The sequence below is a fragment of the Octopus sinensis genome, linkage group LG2 (genome assembly GCF_006345805.1).
Source record: "Octopus sinensis linkage group LG2, ASM634580v1, whole genome shotgun sequence".
Lineage (NCBI taxonomy): Eukaryota > Metazoa > Mollusca > Cephalopoda > Octopoda > Octopodidae > Octopus > Octopus sinensis.
The window spans coordinates 169,731,012-169,750,330 of NC_042998.1; the positions used below are offsets into that span (position 1 = coordinate 169,731,012).

Below are 19,319 nucleotides of genomic sequence, written 5' to 3' on the forward strand. Positions count from 1 at the left end.
TCGATTCCCAGACCGGGTGTTGTGAGTGTTTATTGAGCGAAAACACCTAAAGCTCCACGAGGCTCCGGCAGGGGATGGTGGTGATCCCTGCTGTACTCTTTCATCACAACTTTCTCTCACTCTTACTTCCTGTTTCTGTTGTACCTGTATTTCAAAGGGCCAGCCTTGTCACTCTCTGTGTCATGCTGAATATCCCCGAGAACTACGTTAAGAGTACACGTGTCTGTGGAGTGCTCAGCCACTTACACGTTAATTTTATGAGCAGGCTGTTCCGTTGATTCGGATCAACCGGAACCCTCATCGTCGTAACCGACGGAGTGCTTCCATAAGCCAGTGAGCTGTCAGAATGATGAGCATGTTGGACAAAATGTCACTAAGCATCTTGTTTTGCAATTGTCTCTCTTTATGTTCTGAGTTCAAATTTTGCCAAGGTTGACATTGTCTTTTATCCTTTTGGGATCGATCGAATAAGTTTTTTTTCCTTTCTTCGTTTTTTTCTTCCTTTTTTGCTTGCTCGTTTTTTTGTTTTCTTCAGTTTTAGATTTGTATTTTAATGTAGTTTTGTACGTGTTAAGGCATTCTTTCGATATGAGTCCCATTTACGTGTATTTGTTTACATTTGAAGAAGAAGATCGCCACTTTCCGTAAAATTTTTATTTTTTTATATATGTGGGGTTAGGGGTGGTGGTGGTGGTGGGAGTGTATATTTTTTCTTCGGAAATGTAAATAAACCCACGTGGGTTTATAAGTGACAGTTATGTTAATAGTACTGAATGATCGCCATATCTCTCTCTATATAAACGGCAGTTTGTCTGTGCGTGTTTCTGTGTGTCTGTTTGCTTGTACCCTCACCCTGACCACGGCTTTCAACCGATTCTGATGAAACTTGACACACACATAGCCCAATGTCATAATTCAAAACTAACGCAGCGAAAATTTTGAAAAGTTCCCCCAGTTCTGAAAAAAATCGATAAATTCGACATGGGGTCGAGAATCAGGAATACGAACCACAAACAGTCTAGGGGACGCAACTCTACCTTTTTTAAATCTCAAAAAAAAATTTACCATCATTTTTTTCCATTTTTTTGCTACTTTTTGGCTATAACTCTCTAAAAATGCTTTATAGTTATTTCCCTTACAAACCTGAGCAACGCCGGGCGATACTGCTAGTCAAACTATATAGATTATATCAGATTAGTATTTTCAATAAAGATTTTCGTTAACAAAAAAATAAAAAGTCGAAGAAAAAAACCCTACACTAGTATGGAAAAATGAAACTACAAAAATAAGTACCAGTTGAGCCTGGGGTCGATATAAGCGACGAGTCTCCTACCCCAACAAAAATTCCAGGCCGTGTGCCTATACTACAAAGAACTATTACATATTGACAGAATACATATAATGCTAATTTCGCATTGAAAACTTCAATACTTTATGGTATTATACATTCCCTTTGTATACATGTTTTCATATTCACACTTGCTCATTCATACACCCTGGGGACAAAAAAAAAAAACGGCAACATTTAGCTTTTACCCCTTTAGTGATGAATGAAAGAAAGATGGTAGAGCAGTGTTATATGGGGAAGGGAAAAAGACAAGGAGTTGTGCAGTTATTTCTGTTTTGTTTTGTTTTATTTCATTTAAAAAAAAAAATTTTACCTTCGTGTTTTTAACATTCCTTTCTTCCATACAACGAGATTTACGAGTCTGAAGTTTTTAAAATCTATGTTTTTTTTATCTACATCTTTCTTTGTCTTCCAGTCCCATTTTTTTTTTCCTTCCCACAAAAGTAGTGACAAGTGTTCCAAAAGTCCGACATCAACAGTTGCGGAAAATAAAATATTTTGGCAATCCCTGCCTCTCAGCTATCGAATGCGTGTTTGTTTCTTGTCAGCATTTTTCTAAGGTCACCATAAGAATTAATGAAATTGCTGAACGAACCTTACTAACATTGATCAGGACGTAACAACCTATTGTTTTCTTTATTTAGACTTCCAATGTGGAGTTCCTTTGTAGTCGCTCTACTCGCAAGAAGTAACAGCCAAATTCATCTCAAATCACATCCGGCTGTCTCTAAAAGGTATACATTGAAAATATTCTGCCGAGGTCGACTTTGCTTTTCATCCTTTCGGGGGTCGATTAAATAAGTACCAGTTACGCACTGGAGTCAATATAATCGACTTAATCCGTTTGTCTGTCCTTGCTTGTCCTCTCTGTATTTAGCCCCTTGTGAGAAGTAAAGAAATAGGTATACATTGAATAATGTGGTCTGAGATAAACTATACCTGAAAAGAAGGAATTACAATGGCTTGAATACTATTGGCTGTGGGTCTGCTCAATCAGAGCCGATCTGGCACTAAACAACAATTCGATTATAGATAGTTATCTCTATAAATACACAATGTGAGTGGATTTTTTAAGGAGCCCCTAAGACCAGCAAGTTTTTGAAACACACACACATATTTGTTTCATTTCTGAACGAGTAGTACTTACCAAATAAAAGACATAAGCCCTGCCATTACAGTTGGATCTTTTCAATCTGTGGCGTTTATGGAATTGCAACGTATGTTAAAACGCAAGAATCATCGAATACCGACAATATTTATATATTTGCAGTTTTGAAGATAGAATCAGTTTAAATTGTTAACTGCACACGGAGATTTGATGTAATTTATCAAGATTACAAGCTAAAAGAAATTGTTCTTAGGTTAATTCACGACTGAAAATTATGGTATTTTGAACAATGAAACAATGATTCAAATCAGAACCTTTTTATCTATTTATTTTTTCTTTACAGAAATGTTTTATTTTTATTTTTTGGTCGAATAAATCACGACTTTTATTTACCTTTTAAATGCTTCCTGGGCAACGCAGTTTTTCCGATTTTGTTTCCTCATAACTTTCAGAAAAATAGCTCTTTTTATAAAGAAATGGTAAATTTTGGTGGTAAAAATTTACCAAAGAAATTTTCCGCATACAACTTTCAGATGATGTAGAGTACAATTATATCGGAATTTGTTGCGGAAAAAAAAAGGATAATTTTCGATCCTTTCGATCTTTTCACTAAAAAAAACAACACTCGGATTTTTTGCATGGAATCAAGTACCCTGACCTCCCAATATGCTGCAAACGCCTTATTTTTGTTCAGAAAAAAGGTAGTGTGGGAAACCGCACTAATCATTGGAAATTTTTCTTTTTTTGCGTTGAATGAATTCCGGTGACCTTTTAATAAGCTACAAAAGCCTTTTTGGGGTTCAGAAAACAGAGTGGGGTGGGATGGAACCCACAGAAATTTCACCCCACCCCCATTTTCAAATAGTTCTTTCTATTTCTTTACCCATAACTTTAGATAACATTTTGCAGAAATACGTTTTCGAGAGAGTGTGGATTACATTGGATTGAAAATTCAAAGAAGTTTGAAATGAATAAGTGAAAATGCAGAGTTTATAGAAGTTAGTGATAACGAAGTGTGTGGAGAAATAACGAACGATAAATTCATCTAAAAATAAAACACGGCAGAGTTTTTGCATGTATGTGTGAAACGAAGTAAAAGTATAATATTAAAACAAAAATATCTTTTTCCTACCTCTTCAAATCACTGGATATAATACATATAATAATTCCAGATCGCAGAATAGATTTGAAAAACTAAAGCATTTTCCCTTTGCAATTTTTTACACCGAAACGAGTTTCATTTTTGTGTGTGGGGAGAGAGAGATGGGGGTAGAAGGGAGAGAGAGAGAGAGAGAGAGAGAGTGGGTGACGAAGTTTATCTAAACTTTGAATGGTGTAACAATATATCATAATTATATATATCATTAAATATCATCATCATCATTTAACGTTTGCTTTCCATGCTGGCATGGGCTGGGCGGTTTGACTGAGGACTGGCAAGCCAGGAGGCTGCAATAAGGCTCCAGTCTGTTCTGGCAAGGTTTCTACAGCCGGATGCTCTTCCTAACGCCAACCACTCCGCAAGTGTAGTGGGAGCTTTTCAAGTGTCACTGGCACGGGGGCCAGTCAGATGGTACTGGCATCAATCACATCGGCCGGTATCCCCACCCTTCCCAAACAAAAATAAGGGGTTTGCAGCATATTGGGAGGTCAGGGTACTTGATTCCACGCAAAAAATCTGAGTTCTTTTTTTTTTTAGTGAAAATCGTGCAGGATCAAATAATACCAAAAATAGTTGGCATGTACACTTCTCGTATATCTACAAAATACAATCATAATCTACACCATCTGAAAAGTATTTATAGAAAATTTCAGTAAGAAATATCAAATTTTCTGAAAATTATGAGGGAACAAGATCAAGAGTGTACGTGTGTAAGCATACTGTTTTTTTCTGATGTCATTGTAGCTCCATTTCATTGGAAGTGAGCATAATCTATCAGTTGCACAATAGATTCCTTTTGATTATATCCGAGAGCAAGTTCTTAAATTTACTGAATCAACTCCAGAAGTAGAGAAAATTTTGTGGCTTCTCTTTACTAACAAGGCAATAATTCTGCCTTCTTTGATGACGAAGTTAAAACATTTTTAAGTGTGGTATATATGATTTAATTTCATTATGTGAATACATGACAATCTGTCCATTGCGTTTTTATCTTTAGAACCCTACCAAAGGGTTTGCTCCCTATAAGACACTCTAAATTACAGTGTACAACTGGTATTTAATCCACAAAAATGTTTGATTCAGATGGTTGATACCAGTGGCCCAAGAACGATGTTTGCTTAGTGGGTGCGAACTCATGTCCAAATTTTTTTTATAAACAAGGCTGACTCTTTTTTCAATCTCAATATCAAAACAAACACAAGTATAATAATATTTTTTTATTATTATACATGGAAAAGTAATGCTTCAAATCACTCCAAAATTTTTTTTTATACTCGCTCGTTTTGGCGATGAAGTTTTCCAAGATGATGTCCAACGTCTTTTCATTGCACAATATTTTATGTATATGCATTACAGGACAGTGTCAGACAATGCTGTATCGTTGTGGTTAGGAGTCAAGTCTTCAAAAAAAAAAAAGGGAAAATTTTCCAATGATTCTGGGATGGGGTGGGCAGTTTCCCACTCCACCTTTTTTCGAACAAAAATAAGGGGTTTGCAGCATATTAGGAGGTCAGGATACTTGATTCCATGCTGAATATTCTCTCGCTTGATGCAATATACATTCTCATCACAAAGTCTTGTCCAAAGTGCTTTCAGAAAAATGGTGATTTGGTGAACAAAGTTCAATGCATCAGTGACCAAGGCAACCATAAATCCAACTTTTTGGAGGACAAAGTTCAGAGAGTGGTTTTCGCAGTGTACAAAATATGTACCAGGGAGCATGTATTTTAATCTCTTTTGTATGCCTGAAATGTTTCCGCTCATGGTGCATGCACTATCAAAGGCAAAAGCAGCATAATTTTGACGATTTTGTATGTGTATTTTGTTTAAAATGGGCCTTTTAACTGATGTCACTGGTTTACCGACCCTTTTCAGAAGACGACAGCGTGTAGTTCTGGATTCAATTGTTTCACCAATGCGCTTGGCAAAGTTCTCCACTTGTAAGACTTGTCTTCTTTACAGCTTCGCACTTAATTTGTGAGGCAGAAGGTTGAGAAACAGCCCTCGACTGACTCTTGTTGTCTCTTTCATGATATCTTCCATTTATTTTAGATATTTCATATGTTGATTTATCTTCTGCAAGTTCAGAAGTAATAACAGATTTCTCTGAAGCAGTTAAATCACATTTACGACCTATAATTACACAATTATCAAACTACTCGTTAATAATTTGGAACATCGAAAATTCGTGGAAATCATGCAAACGGTGGCAGTTTGGGCGGAGGTAAAGAATATGTACACCACCCTTTTCGGCGTAACAAAAGCCCTAACCTAACCCTAACCATAATCCTAAACCCTAACCCGGCAGAGATAAAGAACACGTACACCACCCATATTTGGCGTAACAAAATCCCTAATCCTAACCCCAATCCTCACCCTAATCCTAAACACCAGGTGTACATATTAACCCTAACCCTAAACAACGGGTGTGTGCATTCTTTATTTTCGCCGGCGGTTTGTTTACAATTGTGCAAAACATCACGTTTTTTACATACCACACGTATATAAATGTTGCCATCATTCTGTAGAAATTTCGTTAAATAAATTTTAAACAAAATAAACACATGTTACAATGTGAAACACAGTGCACACATACATGCACACGCGCACACACACACATGCAGATAGACAGATAGATACATAAATACATACATACATACTTACATATACATACATATATATATATATATGTGTGTGTGTGTGTGTGTATGTTATAATTTAGAACAAACAGTGAAAAGTTGTCATTATAGTACTCAGAGTTTCGAATGTCAGAGCGAAGAGCTACGATACATTCTCGTCGGCTATTAATGGCAACAGGCGCTATGAAAAGCCTCTTAATAAAAGGGAAGTTACTCTAATAGGTAGAAAAATAAAAAAATACCCGCAACCATATTCTCACAATACATAGACCTCTTGTGTTCACAACGTCTACATATGTACAAACATGTATACATACATGCACATTCACACGCACAAATACATATGTATCTACGTACTCATACATACACACATGTATATGTGTGTACGCAACCTCATCCTCATATACACATGGGTGCTTACATGCATATACGTAACATAATACATATATATATTTAGACCAGTGTTTCCCAAACTTTTCGCATCAAATTGCAATATCGGCCAAAAATGCTCCATCGCCGACCTGTGTAAAAAAAACCCGGACACAACCTCCCCAAGACAACCCCCCCCCCCGTATAATTTGACACATCCTATATCGTAGATTTGTTGCCCTGTTGGTGCCGCTTGGACTAAATATGCAGTTGTTTACAAATTCCTCATTGTGGGTTTGGTTTTGATATTTGTGTCCATAAAATTCTGACGTTAGCTCTTATGCAGACAGATTAACTTCTGGAAACTTGCGCTTTCTTTTACACTGATTTTCATTCTCTCCAAATGAGCCATTGATCAGAACTACCGATGCAAAATTAAATAATGATTGTATTATAAAGGAAAAGAATAAAACCTTTTAATGAGAACCATGTGTCTGGTGCGATGCAGCTAGTGCAGATACATTCAGTTTCAAGCTGGTCAGCTTTAGCCGCAAGTCTCCTTGTGTCACATCCAGTCCAATTCTTTTATGGGAAAGTAAAGTTCCAACAAGGTTAAATCCAGATTCAACCAGGTATGTGGTAGGGAAGGCAAGCAAAAGTAATTTCAGATGTTTCCACTACTACGGGTTGCTTGAAGCTAACTTTCTTACACCTCGATCCTTGGAACTAACATATATTGATTATTCATTTTTATACTTTTTGTGATCTAGTTATATGTTTTATAAAAATATATTTTATTTTTTATTTATGATTTGGTTTATGTATACCACTGTTTGAATTGCATAATAGTGTTTTTTTCTCTAATTTATATATATATATATATCTGCTACGAAACTCTATAAAATGTTCAAATTCCCCACAAAGGAATTGATTTGATTTGAAAACCCCACTGGATTGGGAGAAAGCGCTAATAATCCGAATGATATGATCTGAATGATATGATAGATATATATGTAAAAAATGTAATATATAAATAAATATCTATAAATATGAACCATCCGATCTGATTACCTCATTTTTTCTAATATATATATATATATATATAATATATATATATAAAATTGAATTTTTTAATGTTGATGATGCTTTAACTCAGTAATATATCTTCCTCGGAATTTGGGGGTGTTTTCTTTTTATTTATTTTAGCTCTTCGTTCCTAATTTCTAAGACTGGGAAAGGTAAGTTGGGAATCCAATATTGAATTTTGGAGCCCCAGAAAATTTTAGAGTGTGCAAGTGCACCCTGCACCCCTATTCCTGGGCCCTTGATCGATACATCCTATTTGCAATGTCTTTGTAATTAGTAACACGCTTTTTATTCTGCAGTCTAATTGTACTTAATAACGTCACGTTGGAATGAGCAGAATTTATTCACAAAGAATGTGGCTCAAGTGAATCCACATGGCTAGTCTTCAGTGGTGCAGGAAAACTTTTACTAAATAATGTTTTAAAGAAACAGCGCTGAAGTTGATGTTAATGGCATATGAACTTACATTTTGACAGTAAGATATTTTAAAATTCTTTCTTGATATGGAAAATTTCTTTTTAGATGCCCACTTATGAAATCCGTATCTTTAATTTCTATAGTTCCTTTTACAGTCAAACCAATAATCTGTTAAACTTAAGTTTAGAGTCTGATAGTCTGTGGTATGGTTTCAATACTTGTTCAGATCAATTTTTCTTGATTTTCAAAAATACTTCCTTTGAGAAAAGCATACGCATAACTTTCGTAAGCTCTTCAATATTTGTGCTATCAAAGAAACAACTGGCTCAATAAGCAATGAGAAAGTCTCAGAGAGCTACAATTTTGGGATAAAAGATTAGGTGAATCCTCCTCGAAAATATGAAAGACCAAGTTGACCTCTGCAGGATTTGAAGCTAGAACATAAAAAGTCGTAACTAAACTCTCCAAACATTTTATCCGACGCATTAAAGAAAGATGCTGCGAGAAGAGACAGATGACTCAATGAGCTTATGTAGAAGGTGATATGTTGAATACTTGTTTAAAGAAGAAAAGAAAGCAATAAAAGAATCGAGAGAAAATACTGTGTATTGGTGCAGTGTGTTAGTGATGGGAAATTTGCCTATTAATCAGACCCTCCCACTTTTCTTTGATGCAGTCTTTGTTTGCATATATATTAGTCTCACCTTCCCAGTAAGTTTCTGACTTCACAGAAAAAAGGTCCTTCGGTGTACTTGTTATGACATTGTTATAAATATGCAGTCTCCAGCAGAGGTTATCAGATGTGAGATTTGGTATGTAGAAGCTGCGAAGGTTTTTAATTGTGAGCTGTTTACGTTTTGGTGTTGTTGAATGAGACTGTTGTCATGTCATCCTACAAGGATGTTTACAATCTTTTTTGTTTATAGAAGTATTGCCAGGCTTCTAACAAACTAAATAATTACAGAATGTATTAAATGAAGTCACGAAAGATAATCAATAGCTTGTTTCAGGTTTTATTCAATTGTTACTTAAATACCAACTGCAACGAATTTGAAAAAAGACAAATGTTCGTATTATGGTTGATAGTTTGTCTACATCAAAAATCTCAAAGTCACTTTTTCGACCGTTCTACAGACAACCGTTTCCCTGTCGGCATAGGCGCCGAAGTAAGCATCATACCAGTATCCCTAACACCATTTATCAGGAAACCCACATCAATTCTTCCACAGGCAGTCAACCATTCTCGATTCCAACTTTGGCAAATAGTCTTTTACTCTGGACTTAGGCCTGCGTCAAGTTTTATTAATAGATTTTTTCCATCGTTAAATTGCCAAGTGCTATTTTAGGAACTGATTTCCTACACCATTTTGGCTTTTTAGAAGATATTAAGCAGTGTAAGTTTTTGATGCTACTCCCAACATCAGTGTGCAAGGTATAACTACCCAGATGTCCACTGTCAGCGCGGTTATTTTAGTCAGCAACCACACGGTACAACTTTATTCTCCTCAAGTACCCAGAAAGTTCGCCCAGTGTTTCTCAATGATTTTACTTTAGTTGGACAAGTGAAATACATTCCCTGTCTCAAGGAACTTGTGCGTAAAAAAATATTATATATCTTTATTAATAATTTTATTTACCTTTTATGAAATTAGATTTCATAAGAGATTATGCAAATCGTATCACTGACTTTAAAAGGTTTGGCTGAGCTAAATCCATGAGATGCTACAAAGATAAATTAAATGCAGCTATCTGGGTCACGATCGTGACCTGTCAACCTGTGCCTGATGACCACGATCATGGCCCGTCGCGCTTTATGTGTTAAATATGAAAAACGATATCTGAACTTGAAATACTTCAATTTTACTTTCAACCCGAACCTCATTATAAACATTAGAAACTCATATTTAGATTTAATTCCATCATAGACCTGAAAAAAAAAAAAGAAGAAAAAAAAACATTATCTCTTGGCAACTCGAAGTGTAAATAGTATTGGCGGAGGTAAAGATCATGGACCGCACCCCCTTTGGGATTTAGGGGGTGGGGGTTATTTTTACATGAATACACTATATAGAGGGCGGAGATTCCGAATCTGCAAAAAAAATCTGCATTTCAAAATTTATATCCCCCACTCCTAAATTTCTTAAATTTTCACTTAAAAAAAAAAAACATTTGTTTAGGCGAAATACGTAGAAAAATATGGAGATTATGATTCTGAAAAAAAAATTTTGTAAAATTTCAATTTTTCAAAAAGAAATAATAAACACCCCTCCCCTCCGCCCTATGAATGACAAGAAGTGAAATTAAAGTGTTTTCTCTACTAATGTTTCACGCATGCACAGAATTATAAAATAGCAGACGCAAAAAGTATCTAAACAGAAAACCTGACATGCTAGAAACGCGTTTTCAAAATTTTAATACGAGTTACCAAAGAAGAAAAAATTTCAAAATTTAAATACGCCCCAACCGGAAATCTGACAAGCTAGAAACAACAGCCGAATCGAGGATCAACTTTCTAAATCCGAATTATCAAAAGAGAAAAATAAAAATTTTAATGTAATTTTATTGTGTGTGTGTGTGTGCAAAAAGTGTAATTTGTATATACCTCTCTTCCAAAAGACCGCCAACCACATGTTCGTCATGAAACATTAGCAGAGAAAACACTTTAATTTCACTTCTTGTCATAGGGTGAAGGGGGGCGGATGTTTTTTTTTTTTTTTTTTAAATTGAAATTCTACAGAATTTTTTCCCCAGAATCATAATCTCTGTATCTTTCTATGTATTTCGCCAAAAGAAATTTTTTAAAAAAAGGGGAAATTTAAGAAATTTAGTGGGGGGGGGGGTAAATTTTGAAATGCAGATTTCTTTGCAAATTCGGAATCTCCGCCTTCGATATAGCGTGTTCCTGTAAAAAAAGTTTTAAAAATCGCAAAGAAAAATCTTTACCTCCGCCGAAGTATTTCGCAAAGATAGTTTTTAATTTTGATAGGAGTGGCTGTGTGGTAAGTAGCTTGCTTACGAACCGCATGGTTCCGGGTTCAGTCCCACTGCGCGGCATCTTGGGCAAGTGTCTTCTACTATAGCCTCGGGCCGACCAAAGCCTTGTGAGTGGATTTGGTAGATGGAAACTGAAAGAAGCCCGTCGTATATATGTATATATATATATATGCGTGTGTGTTTGTGTGAGTGTGTTTGTCCCCCTAGCATTGCTTGACAACCGATGCTGGTGTGTTTATGTCCCCGTAACTAGCGGTTCGGCAAAAGAGACCGATAAAATGAGTACTGGGCTTACAAAAGAATGAGTCCCGGGGTCGAGTTGCTCGATTAAAGGCGGTGCTCCAGCATGGCCGCAGTCAAATGACTGAAACGAGTAAAAGAGTAAAAGAGAAACAAATAAATAAATTGTGAAAACGGTGCAGTCCTAAAAGAACTCTTTGGAATAGAATATGTTAAAAGTCTAACGAGTCATCATCTGTAACCAAGCAATAGCGTACCTCATAAACGAGGGGAGATAACTCGCAGTTATCCCACCAGGTGTCAGTTAATGCCATTAAGGTTGACGATTGCTCACATGTTGTGCAATGCCATCAAATATATTTATATTACATCTGAAAAGAAAACTATTTCATCATTAATATTTTGTGGTATGCTTATTCCTGAAATAGTCCAAGTTTACAATATCGGTAAGTTCTATATTACTGTATATTTACTTACTCTTTAAGTATATTTAATCGCTATTTCAGTAGTCACGTTCGCAAAATGCCTGATTCGCCTTTCCTATTTAGATCTGTTTATAAAATGAAATTAGTTCTTTTGTCGTGAAACATACTGTTAGCTGTTAGTCACTTTTTTTAATGTTAGTCATACTTTTGTTTTGCTTCAGATATTTAGTTTACTTATTGCCGGTTGGTATATTTGATTTTGGGCAATCTTTCGTCTCTAGTAGACCTTTCCGTCGATTTCCGTAAAAAAAATTTTTTTTTTTCACATATGGGCTTGCGGGAACTTTTGAAGTAATGAGAGCGAAAGAGACTAAGAGAAAGCGATTGTATGACGAGGGAAGTTCTTTTGGAGTTACCGTGCATTGATGTACATGTGTGTGTTTGATGGGGTGTGGGAGACAGACAGTATGTTGTGTAAGTGAAGTGCTTCTGTTAGTGTGTGTGAAAGAAAGAGATAACTGAAATTTTTTACTCGGTGTATGTGTATATGTATGTATATTACTTCAAAAGTTCCCGCAAGCCCATATGTAAAAAAAAAAATTTTAACGGAAATCGACGGAAAGGTGTACTAGAGACGAAAGATCGCCTTAAAGTCATTCCAGCTGTGACTACCCCATCGTTTGGTATGTCCAAGAGCGCATTATTCCACGCGCTTTTCCTAATTTAAGACAGTATGGAGTGATTTGAGAGAGAGATTACTAGGTTGCTGTTTCTTGTAGCTTGAGCGACCACTTAGAGGTTCTCCTCAAAGATTTCCTTAATTCCTTACACTTTAACGTGCTTGCTCACATTATCAGTATCTGTGTTGTATATTTTTGAAATGTTATTAGTTTAAAATCACAAATAAATAAATCTACTCTTCCTCAAGTCTTTTACAGGTGAATAATTAACTTCAAGATAGTCATTTATATAAACGTAATAACTTCAAGATCTTTTACGTATTATTTTATTTCAAATGAGTTTCTGTTTTGAGCAGTTAAAACTGATATCTTTTTATCTTGTAATAAGTTTTCTTTTATTATGAAATCTAATCACGATAGGGTACCTTTCGTCACAAAAAATGTTTGATTTGAATGCCGTAAAGGAGTAAATTACTGTTTATACATCTCTAATGTACAAGTATCCTGTACAAATAAAATAATAGTCAGTGTTAGTACATAAAAGATTTTTTTAAAATTTCAATCTTTTATCTAGTTTTCTAGATTTTTTTTTTTATTACGAATTTTCACGAAATTTTTTCGACCCTGTTTTCCGTATAATGGAATTAATATGATTATGACCCCCTCCCCTTACTTTCCACTGTTTTTCTATATATTTTTTAAAATTCTTGTTTTTAAAATTAGTGTTAGTATCAGGGTCCGATTCTGTCATTCGTTTCTCTTTATAATTTTTTAAATACATCGAAATCAAAAGTGAAAAACTTTTTAAACAATCGCGCATGCGCGCGTATGAGAAAATCATTTACTATCAGAAAATTGTTATTAAAATAAACTATCTGTAACAGTTTCTGTCTACCAAGTCCACTCAGTAGAAGACACTTGATCAAGGTGCCACACAATGGGACTGAACCCAAGTTGCAGGTAACCCTTCTTTACCCTGTTATCATATAGTCCAAGTATCCAAAACTTCACCAACTTCATTTTCCTCTTATAAAGAAGGCTTTCATTTTTAGCAAAAAGTCAATTGACAGTCTTCACACTTTTTCACATAACCCTGGATTTCATATGTGAAACGCCAGGGACAAACTGCATGTCCATGAACAATATTAGCAGACAGACAGCTGTCTAGTGGTACGAATATTGCAGGGAAATAGGTACCTAAAAATTATTGATAGACAAGAAGAAATTAGGTGGACCGAATCATATAGTTCAGGTAGATGAAAGCCTTTTTAAGAGTGAAAATGAAGTTGGAAGAGTGGTGAAGAAAGGTTACCAGCAACTTGTTCCTGACTGAAAACATTTTGTGAAAATTCATAAAAATAAAAAAAAAATGTTATGAGGGATTTCAACATGTGCTTACATCATAACTCCTACGTTTGGGGGAGTGGTGACGATGTCAATTTTAAATGTACATTTTATCACTCTCGTTTTCTTTTAGAGTTATGATGTAATTTGGTTGAGTCATTTTAAATAGAACAATAGACAATAGTTTGCTGTGTTACTTTTGTTTATTGAGTTAACCATATGGTATGAAGTCATTTTCAAGATCTATAGGTGCAAGCATGGGTGTTTAAGAAGCTTGCTTCCCAACCATGTGACCTTGGGTTCAGTCCCATTGTGTGGCACCTTGATCAAGTGTCTTCTACTGAGTGGACTTGGTAGACAGAAACTGAAAGAAGCCCATCTTGTATGTGTTTGCTTCCCCATAATTTAGCAGTCCAGCAAAAAAGGTATCAGGTTTAAAAACTAAGTGTTGGGGTTGATTTCTTCGACTAAAAGGGGGTGCTCCATCATGGCTGCATTCTAATGACTGAAACGATGTGAGTTTCTATGCTATCAGTCCACATTGGAATCTTGGGCAAGAATGCCGAATCCTGAATTCAGTTCACATATATGGGATGTGTGTGTGTATATATATATATATATGCATGCACATATATACTCTTGTCTATACACACACAAGTATATACATGTGTGTGCACATTATATATATGTATACTAGCAGCTAAGCCCAGTTTCACCTGGTTGGTTTGGATGATGTGGTTGACTGTAAAACCTGCTGTGTAAGCATTCGACTTAGGTTAAAAAACAATTTTAGAATGACTTTTTTCTGTCAAAACACTAAAAGTAACTGACCAACAAAAAAAAAAGAAAATCAAGATTCAACCGAATGAAAAAATAAACCCTAATACTAAGTGAACAAAGATGAACCATCCCACTTCCACTGCACACACACACACATTCACATACCCCCCCCCCCATTACATACACACATGTATTCAGAGTTGAAATGCTGCTTGATTTATTTTTTCAGCATACAATTTTCATCATCCCACTACCAAGTATGACATTATTCCTTCTTTCCTTATTCATCTATCACTCCTTCCTTTCTCATTCATAAGCACAAGAGTATTATTATAGTAGATTATCTTGGTAATCATGGGAACTATGAAAAAATACAAAGCCCAGCATCACCACTGGATCATTCTACACATCTAATTTTTCATACAATTCCACCCAACCGTTTGACCATGAATCCCAAGACAAAGAATCGCCCATGTCAAATTTATATGTATAGATTGATATATATATATCAATGTATATATGTTTGCACTGGGTATGACTTTAAACTGCACCAAGTGGTGAGGTTCCAGTTTGGGGGTTTTAGAGAGCATGGAGTCACCACTTAGCCCTTAATTACCATTACTCCCAGGTCTGTTCTGACTCAGAGCAGTAGTACCCATCAGAGTTCCATCTATGGGTTAAATAGATTTCACAGGGGCAGCGGAGGCTCTTGTTATTTTGACAAAGCCATGGGGAAGGCAGCTTTTCTAGGAGACTTGCAATAGAATGGATTCTACTAAAGGCACCAATACCAAGAGGTGATGGATTAAGTTTACTCCCCAAGAACCAATGTGGCCCATTGACCAAGCTCAACACAGTCTCCTATCCAAATTCACTAATATGACGTGAGAAAACTAAAAAAATAAATGTTTGTGTTTGTTATTCATGTCAATTTAATCATCACCACCAAAATCAGCATTTAATAACTGTTTTCCATCCTGGCATGGCCAGGGTCCACAGTCTGTTTTTGCTTGGTTTCTATGGCTGGATGCCCTTCCTAATTCCATTAAAAGTACTATTATTTGATTTTTGTGGAAATAAACATTATTAATATAAAACCTCTTTTTCAGATTACAATTCTTGAATGATGAGGACCACCACTGCTGAAAAATTGGCTAAACTTCAAAAAACACCTCAAAACATCCGTAACATTTGTATTTTAGCTCATGTTGATCATGGTAAGTAATGCTGATAAATTACTTAAAGCCACTGAACTGTGTTTAAATTCATTGAGTGTGTAGTATTTAGTATTATACACCAATATTTCTGGACATTGTTATTGTCTTAGTTGTTATAGTCACAATATTCTGGCTGTTGTGCCCTCTGGTGTACTTAGATGCCTGTTGTATTCAATAATGCTCTTACTGTTTATTTAATCCATGGGGTTAGATTGTTGTCCATAACACAGATACTCTTATATTAGATGTTTTCCTGTTTGTGATATTGTTTGCTTACTTCACTTGAACCAAAGCATGTATGCATAGATGTGCACACACACACACACACATATATATATATATATATATATATATGAAGGGCATCCAGCTGTAGAAACTCTGTCAGATCAAGATTGAAGCCTGGTGTAGCCCTCAGTCAAATCGTCCAACCCATGCTAGTATGGAAAGCGGACGTTAAACGATGATGATATATATGAATGCATGTGTGTGTATATATATGTATGGGGAGAAAGACAGAACAGCAGTAATTGAATGTTCATCCGGTGAGTAAATTAAAGTACTTAACCAATACTGATAGTAAATATAAGCATTGATTATATTCACTATGTCATGTCCTGCAGAACAATTATGAGATGTAAATTAGGAACTTTAAACCTAACTTCTTTTTTACTTTTTATAGTTACACATTTAATGTTCTTACTCTTTTCATTAAAGATACCAATATGGTGTTCGTTTCTATGCTAGCCCTACTGAAGAACTTATCAAAGCCTAGTTCACAATCTATCTCTTTGAGCCATTTTATCTCTGAATGTTGTTTCTTATCTATTATTTTGACTTTGTTTCACATGAGTTGGCAATTTTCCTTTTTCCTCCATAATTGATCAGCCATGCCTTATTGCTTTTGCCCCCCCCCCCCAGCATTAGTGTGGGTACTCATGCCACCTAAAAAGCACTGGTGATAATACCACATAAAAAGCATCTAGTACCCTCTAGTTAGAGATCAGCTCTTCTTTATGCAGCTGTCCTCATCCATATGCACTATGAAACAACACTGAAAAATAAGACCAAGAACCCTTCCATATGCTTTCATAAGTTTCTCAGTATACTTATAGAGATGAACACCAAACACGTGCCTTTAATTAAGAAAGGACACTGTTTTCAACCATACAAAAAATAAATAAAAAGTTGGACTAAAAGTTCTTAATGTCCATAACCTAATTGTCCTACAGCACAATGGACATTGGATATAAGTGTTGATTGTTGTTCATATTGAGAGACTGCTCTCTAACTGGATGTCTGAGCATAGTTGTTATGTCTGTTTCAGATATATTTTATAATATAGTTTAGTCAAAATCTATATTGTGTTGTAAGAGAGATGACTGTATCTAGATAATTAAATAGTTATATACACCTATGTGTTAGGGCTCTAAAATGGGCTCTTAGTATTATTTCTTTTTATTGTAAGTTTGATTTCTCTGTGTGTGCACACACATACATACATAAATATGTATTTAAAATATTTCTTTTAAGTTTTGTTAGATTTGAATATGAAGGAAAAACCCAATAGCCATGTAATATATTTTTGTGTGTGTGTATGTATATATATATATATATATATATATAAAATTTGGAATTTTATATTTTTTATATTTTATATTTTTTTAATTAATTTTATTTCTATGTATTGGCTTATAATTTTCACTGTTTGATTTGCCTAATAGCGGTTTTATCTCTAATTTAATATAATATATATATATATATAAATAACAATAATCTTACAGTTATTTTATATTAACAAAATATATTTGCGTTATGTAGCTTAATTTTTCCATCTATATTATGTATAATTTTTTTATAGGAAAGACTACCTTGGCTGATTATCTTGTGGCTAGTAATGGCATCATTTCCCAGAGGATGTCTGGAAAGGTAATCATTTCTGTGTTTTTTTTTCATGAATTTTATCTTGTTTTATGTTGTTGCTCATGATCCATCAACTATCATACCACTGAACTAACAAGCTGTGTACCACTCCTGCCATAAGCCACCCAGGGCACCTACATTCATGTTGCATTTCAGTATTGACACCTTGTACAAAACTCTATGGTTAATCCATTATCCCCAAATCTGCAGCCTTCTGAGATTCTCTTCCAGCCAACATCTTTCCCTACATGTATTAACTTAAATATAATTGCATTGGACTGGTAAGGCTAAGGATATTCTTCTTCTTAGTGTTGTGAAATAAAAACAAAATTCATCTTCTTCTGACCTGTGTTGGATAGGTTTATGCATCATCTTACTTTCTAATTTTTCTAATTGTCATGAAATCTATATGAAAATGCAATGCTTATTCATTCATGTTATTTTTAATTTAGTTTGTCAAAATATTCTTGTGGCTTTGAAACCATGACCCTTCACTGACAAAATTCGGAATTTCAGCGCATGATCTCAGATCAAATCACTTGTTATGCAAGTACATCTCTGTAAATCTAAATGTAAATGATTAAAAGCCACATCATCTCGGAATAGCTCTCTGTAGTGAAGACGTTTTAGAGTCTAAACTACTCAAGGTTAAGACATCTTTTAGCCTTCACATTTATTTTGGTATTTTAAAGGTAAACTGGTAAATGAGTATTTTATACTTGTATACTTGTATGAACTGAAACCAAAATATCATCACCACTTTGCCATGCTTACATGGGTCAGATGGAATTTGCAGAGGCAGATTTTTCTGTAGCTTGATGCTGTTGCTGTCTTTAACCCTCACCTGTTTTCAAGTAAGATATTTCCCAATGGTCAGACATGTTTTTTATGGAGGACTGGAAACAAACAAAATCACTTGTATAACAGTGACACTTGCTTACAACCATCACATGATGTCAAGACATTGTGTGTGCTGGTATTTCCTTTGATAGATGGAAGGGAAATATATACATGGGTATATTTCTACCAAACCTACTCACAAGGCATTGGCCCAGAGCTATAGTAGAAGTACCTAAGGTACTGTACTGTGGGACTGAACCTGAAAACGCATAGTTGAGAAGCAACTACATGGCCATGTCTGCATCTATAGATTGTGTTTGAATTTTTAACAAAAATATCATCACAAGTCTTTTTATTTTTGAGATTATCTATTCTCTTCAGGTCTTATATTTATTTATATATTCTGAATGTAATAAAGAACTAGCTTACAAATAAGTTCACAATATCCAAAATGCATTTCTTTATCCTGGTTTTAATTAGTTTTTGTATCAAACTATTTAATGCATTTGGTGACAGTAAAACAATTTTTGTTTTAGAAATATCACTGTATTTTAGTAATAAAACTTTGTTTTGAAATTTGTAGATCCGTTACATGGACAGCAGAGAAGATGAACAGTTACGAGGGATTACTATGAAGTCCAGTGCAATTTCTTTACATTATGTACATGGTATGTTAACTTAATTTTCTTTTCATACACTACAAAAACAAAAGTTTATTATAATAATTCCAGAACTTTAACTGGCACTCCT

The 19,319-nt window shown here is 34.9% G+C and overlaps 1 protein-coding gene across 2 annotated transcripts in view; it reads left to right on the forward strand.

Annotated features, from left to right (window-relative positions):
- The first annotated feature begins 11,652 nt into the window (after nt 1-11,652).
- Nucleotides 11,653-19,319, forward strand: part of LOC115231504 (elongation factor-like GTPase 1) — a 39,602-nt gene continuing 31,935 nt past the window's right edge. For both annotated transcript variants that reach the window (XM_029801522.2, XM_036500389.1), the window contains exons 1-4: nt 11,653-11,809; nt 15,702-15,809; nt 17,668-17,735; nt 19,153-19,237. In XM_029801522.2, coding sequence (XP_029657382.1) covers nt 15,716-15,809; nt 17,668-17,735; nt 19,153-19,237 — 247 coding nt within the window. In that variant the 5' untranslated portion in view covers nt 11,653-11,809; nt 15,702-15,715. The remainder of the gene's footprint in view (nt 11,810-15,701; nt 15,810-17,667; nt 17,736-19,152; nt 19,238-19,319) is intronic.